Genomic DNA, 5,480 nt, shown 5'->3' with positions numbered 1-5,480 from the left:
GGCGCTGGCCGGGTGAGCGGCACCGCGGGGACACCGGGCTGCCCGGGGGAAACGGGACACCGGGAGGGAACGGGGACGTCGAGGGATCCCCCGAGGGGAAGCTGCGGCCAAGGGGGTGCAAAAGGAAATGGGGGTGTTGGGGACCCTGGGGAGTGTCAGGATCTGCAGAATGGCGGTGCTGAAAGAGGGAGGAAGGTGCGAGGCACCAGGGGATGGGGAGACTCCAGGGAAAACAGGAGGACAGGGGAGCAGGGCAACAGGAGGTCTCCAAGGAGGGTCGGCAGCACCAGGTGGGTAATGAAGACACCGGCAGGGGAATGGGGACCTGGGGGCTCTGGCCGACACTCTCTCCCTGCAGGTTCTACCTCCACCCCGAGATGTCCAACGACCTGGTGGGCACACACCCGCCCGGGGCGCACAGCCTGGTGGCCATGTCTGTAGGTGAGGTGTGGCCATGGACTGTCCCCTGTTCTGTCCCCCCGGGGGTCTTCACGGGCTCGTCCGTGCCTGACACCAGCCCCTCGAGCCATGTCGCGATGTCTCAGGCACCTCAAACAATCGCGCTATTCTTGGCAAAGGACAGTGGCTCCTTTCTGTCCCATGAGGTCCTGGGCACCGGGCTGCCCTCCACCGGCCCCGGGGGGAGCTGGGGCTCGGGGCATCCCAAAAATGCCCATATGGGGTTAGAGGAGATAGTTGGTGCCTCTTCCTGGGAGCACATCCTACAGAGTGACTGCAAGAGGGCCCCAAAGCACCAATTTCCTCCTTTTGCTGTGGGTGACTCCCCACCCACACAGATGTAACCAGCACATCCCGGGGGGGCTGGGGGAATTCGCTGGCACAGCCCTTCCTGACCCCCTCTTTGTTCATGCACTCCCCAATCCCAGGCTATTTCATTGAAGACTTTGTGGACATGTTGTGCAATCAGAAACTTCATCAGTCCTGGGAGCTGCTCTTTCATCACTCTGTGGTGAGTGCACCTGCACAGGTGCCACCAGGGGGGCTGGGGATGGGGGGCTCCTGCTGGTGTTTGTGTGGGGGTTTGCTGATTTTATTTCCTGGGGAGAGGAGCCCAGACAGCAGGGCCTGGGGCTCCTCTTGGTCCTGCAGGACTCTGTAATATTGGAGAGTTTGCAGAAAGGCACCCAAAAGTGGGGTGGTATTGGCAGTGATGACAGAGATGGGGAGACTGAGAGCTGGTCAGAATCCAAATTTATTGTGGACTACACATGCTCATATACCATTCTAGGAAGGCTAGTAAGTTTTTATTACAATGATTGGGTTAATCATCACATAAACAAACTTATACATTTTACAACATCTCTTGCTTGCAGAACTTGATGTAATTTTCTTTTCAGTCTGATTTAATTTTCAGCTCTGTTTGTTCTTGCCAAGGCATCCTGATTAACAAACATCTTATGCTAATCATGTCCAAAGTCCATCACCTGTTTTGTGTGTCCCAATAGAGTAGGAAACAACATGTGTACAGAGTGTGGGCTGATCCACAACAGTGTCACTGACAGCAGTGACCCCGGTGTCCCCTCTGGCACAGGTGAGCAGCTCATCTCCTGTGGCTCTTGCCCTCTTGAGCAAGGACTGCACATCCCCTCCACCCACCTCCCCTCCCTGGGTGCTCTCCTCCCACCTGGGGCTGCTGTGGCTGGAGCAGCTGTGATGCAGGACCCCCACTCCAGTGCCCCCTGCCTGTCTTGCTGTGCCCTGCATGGGTTTCTCTCTGATTACCTCTGCTGTCCAGGTGCCAGAATGTTTTTCCCAACCCAAACAATTCTGTGATGCTGAGACTGTGCATGCTGCAGAGCAGGGGGGTAGCACAGCCTGGAGCTGGGCAGTGGAGATGCTGCAGGGTGCAGGGGAGGCTCAGGGGTGTGCAGGGCCTGGGGAGGGGGACAGGGACAGGGATAGTGCTGGCACTCACCTGGGAGGAGAGGGGTAGTCAGACCTGCTCTGTCAGTGAGCCCTGGGGCTCTGCTGGCTGCTGCTGGTGAGCCAAAAGTTCATCTCCACAATGGAGCTAATTCAAGCCAAGACAGTGACTTAACGAGCAGGGAGCAGATAATCTCATTACAGAGCCTATACAGAGAACAGCATTAATGGCATGAACCAGAGAAAGGACTGAGTGTGCTGAAGCATGGGCAGGCAGAGCCTGTCCCCCTGCCTGGCAGGGAGGGTGCGGGGCAGGAATCCTGTCCCAAACATCCCCGGGGTGCTTCAGGGGGCTCTGATACACCAAAGCCACCTAATCCCTGTCCTGGGGACAATCCCTGAGCCAGCAGCAGCCGTAGCCCTGGGCTACAGTCTCCCTTCCCGTCCATTCACTGGGTGTGGAAAAACCTGCTCGGCCACAACCGGCTGAGTTCTCCAGGCCACACCAGCAGGGTTAGGTCAGGCTGCTTTGTCTCCTCAGCCAGCCTGGGGCTCAGAGAGCTGTTTCCTTCTCTTCCCACTGGAACAAAAAAACCCACTCAGGTTTCCTGCGATGGTGAGGAGGTGCCCGAGGCTGCAATGCCGTGATGATCCTTTCCACCTCTGCTCCACGCTGTGCCCAAGGGGTTCCAGCTTGCAGCAGCTGAGAGCAACCACCCCCTGGGCTCAGCCCCTCTTTTTCCTCCTTCCCAGGTGATCATCTGCTTTGGAATCGCCGTGCTGCTCCACCAGTACGTCGGCTTTGCCCTCGTGGCTTTACTGGTGGAGATCAACTCCATCTTCCTGCACGTGCGGCAGATCCTGCTCATGGCCAACCTGGTGCACACCCCCTGCTACCGCCTCAACAGCCTCGTCAACCTGGGCACCTACGTGGTGTTCCGCATGGCCACGCTGGCCTGGATGAGCCGCTGGCTCTTCCTCAATCGCCACAACGTGCCCCCGGCCGCCTACGCCGTGGGCACGGCGGGCATGGCAATCATGACGCCCATGAACATCATCCTCTTCTACCGCCTGCTGCGGAGCGACTTCCTCAAATCCCGGCGGGACAAGGAGGAGCGGCAGGACAAGGAGGAATAGCCCCTCCCCTGCGAGCCCATGGAGCACCGGAGGGTGAACGTGGCTGTTTCAGCACCTTGCAGGGAGGGGCTGCACTAACAGAGCACCCAGGCTTTGCTTGTGGCTCGAGATGCTGGGCCCTGCACGGCAGAGGAGGTGCTCATGGACCAGGCTCTGCCCCCCAAACGCTTTTGGATGATGTGGTTGGACAGTTGGGAGCTGCTCAGAGAAGCCTCGGCAGCTCTCACAGCTCCCTGAGGCACCACTGAGATGAGAAGGGGCAGAGCAGCGCTGTTTCCTCGCTGCTCTTCCAGACATCCCAACGCCACAGGGTGTTTCCAGCCCCCAGCGTCCCATCAGCCACGGATCACTGAACTCTCTGTGGCATCTCTGTAGAACACCACCAGCAGGACAGGCTCCAAGGCTTTGCCTTCGAGGTGATGGTCAGTGAAAACCAAACCCTGCACTGATGAACCCTCCCTGAGATTGTCCCACCTGGCTGGGTGGTCACTGTGGGGTGCAGGTCAGGACCAGCCCCAACCTCTGCTGACAACTGGAGCTTTTTCCGTGTTTTGTCCCCAGATAATTTCAGTGCCCATAAATGAGGGTGGGAGAGCACGAGTGGCTGGCAGGAGGATGCTGTGAGATGGTCATTTCCCACAGATGTGGGGTTTTCAGGCACTTTTTAGGATTCAGGAACACCAGGTTGTGCTGCAGAGCCCGGGGTAACGCTCTCACCCCGCAGCAAAGGCTCCTACTAACATGAGCTTTTAATCAATGGCTGCAAAATGAAGTGGCTTGAGGGGAAAGGACTGAGAGGGGACAAAAGGACTCATCCCCCAGCCCACTCTGGGGCTGTCACTTAGCACAGTCCTTACCCCGTGTCTCCCTGCCACGGAGTGAAAATACACTGGCACACTCTACCTCTCTTGTTGGGTTTTTTTTACCACCCCTCTCCTTTCTGTGGAGGAAGATGCAGGCTTTTAAATGTTCTTCCACTCCACATTTCCTTTTCCTCACTGATTCTCACACTGGACTGCTTCCCAGCAGCCCAGCACCATGTACATAACAGGATCATCCCATGTGGAGTTACGTGAACCAGTCTGGAGAAATCCACCGGCTCAGTCACGTTTCCTTTGTGTGGCAAATGAGCTTTAACACAAAATCTCTCCCTTGGTTTGAGGAGCAGGCACTGCTCACAGAGGGTGGCACGTGTTCTGAGGATGGAGACACATTGCTGCTGGGCAGGGAAACATGAGTGATCCATGGGCAGTGTGAGGCTGGAGACAATGTGTGGCCAAAGCTGCTTACATTTCTATTTGTGGAGAGCAGGGAAGCTTCCAGGTGCTGGGCACAACTCCTCCAGGTTTGGATGTATCACCTCAAGCAGTGCTGAGGTGTCTGTGTGCCCCTCACAGCCCCCAGCTGGAGCAGAAATCTCACCAAGGACTTTCTCTTTGGTTTGCCCCTTGTATTCCAAATTTCCCAGGAGCTGCTGCAGTGATCCTTGCCCTTAGCACAGCCTCTGCCTCAGCTGAAAATGCAGCCTCTGCCCACAGCCGGGGTGTTTCTCAAGGCCTGGATTGTGTTCCCACATTCCCGCTGTCACGTGGATGCCCTGTACCCCGGGCACGTGGGGCTGGGGGCCAGGGGAGCCGGGTTTGGGCACCTCTTAATCCGCCGTGGTTTTCCCACAGGGCTAAGGTGGGATAAGCAGTGGCTTTGCAGGTCACCGAGGTCAGATGTGGGGATGCCCTGTGCTTGTCCATCCCCACGGGAAGTGCCACAGCCTTGGCTGGAAAGGTTTTGGGAAGGACTCACCGCTCTGTTCCCACCATATAGGGGACCACGGAGCCTGAAGCATCATCTCCATTAGGGAATTAATTGTTGGGGAGCAACACCCCAGCCTGCCACCCAACCAGCCCTGCTCCAGCCCTATCCAATATCCCTCGAGAGCAAACCCCTGTCCCCATGGAAAGCCCTGAGGCAAGAGCCTGCCCGGCTGCTGAGCAGCCCCGACAACACATTGAACCCACCCACGGTGAGGTGGCCCTCACGATTTCACAGCTGCTGGCCAAGCACTGAGGGTTGTTGTGCTCCTGGAGAGAGGCAGGAAGGGGGCAGAGAGGTGGGTGGTTTCTCGCTGGGGGGATCAGGGGCCACAGTGTGGCCGTGGGGGCAGCGCTGAGGGTGAGGCATCACTGCAGCCCAGCATCCCCTCCCTGCCTGGGCCACGGGGGCTGGCTGAGCGCACTGAGGGGATGTCCCGGCCCCGTGGGGGATGTCCCCGCCCTGCTGCAGTGGGGACATCACCGGGATTGGCCGGGATGTCCAAAATGTCTCCCTGAGGGTTCCCCCCGCCCCTACCACCCCTCGGGACGGGGGGGGCACGGCCCAGCCCGTGGCGCCCCCTACAGCAGCGAGCAGTGGGCTGCGCCAGGCGCTGTCCAATCAGAGGCGGGGCGGCGCGGCCACCCACG

General features: G+C 58.4%; 2 protein-coding genes across 2 annotated transcripts in view; both read left to right on the top strand.

Annotated features, from left to right (window-relative positions):
• The first annotated feature begins 169 nt into the window (after window positions 1-169).
• TLCD2 (TLC domain containing 2) lies at window positions 170-3,905 on the top strand. Its single transcript, XM_005425471.2, has 4 exons — window positions 170-195; window positions 359-441; window positions 888-970; window positions 2,638-3,905. Exons 1-4 carry the CDS (start codon window positions 170-172, stop codon window positions 3,019-3,021), a joined length of 576 nt encoding a protein of 191 aa, XP_005425528.1. The 3' UTR covers window positions 3,022-3,905.
• A 1,376-nt stretch (window positions 3,906-5,281) lies between these two features.
• PRPF8 (pre-mRNA processing factor 8) overlaps window positions 5,282-5,480 on the top strand; it is a 19,284-nt gene continuing 19,085 nt past the window's right edge. The window contains 1 exon segment of the mRNA XM_014308849.2: window positions 5,282-5,465. Coding sequence (XP_014164324.2) covers window positions 5,282-5,465 — 184 coding nt within the window.

Source organism: Geospiza fortis, unplaced genomic scaffold (assembly GCF_000277835.1).
Source record: "Geospiza fortis unplaced genomic scaffold, GeoFor_1.0 scaffold425, whole genome shotgun sequence".
NCBI classification, from domain to species: domain Eukaryota; kingdom Metazoa; phylum Chordata; class Aves; order Passeriformes; family Thraupidae; genus Geospiza; species Geospiza fortis.
This window is presented reverse-complemented; position numbering and strand designations above follow the sequence as displayed.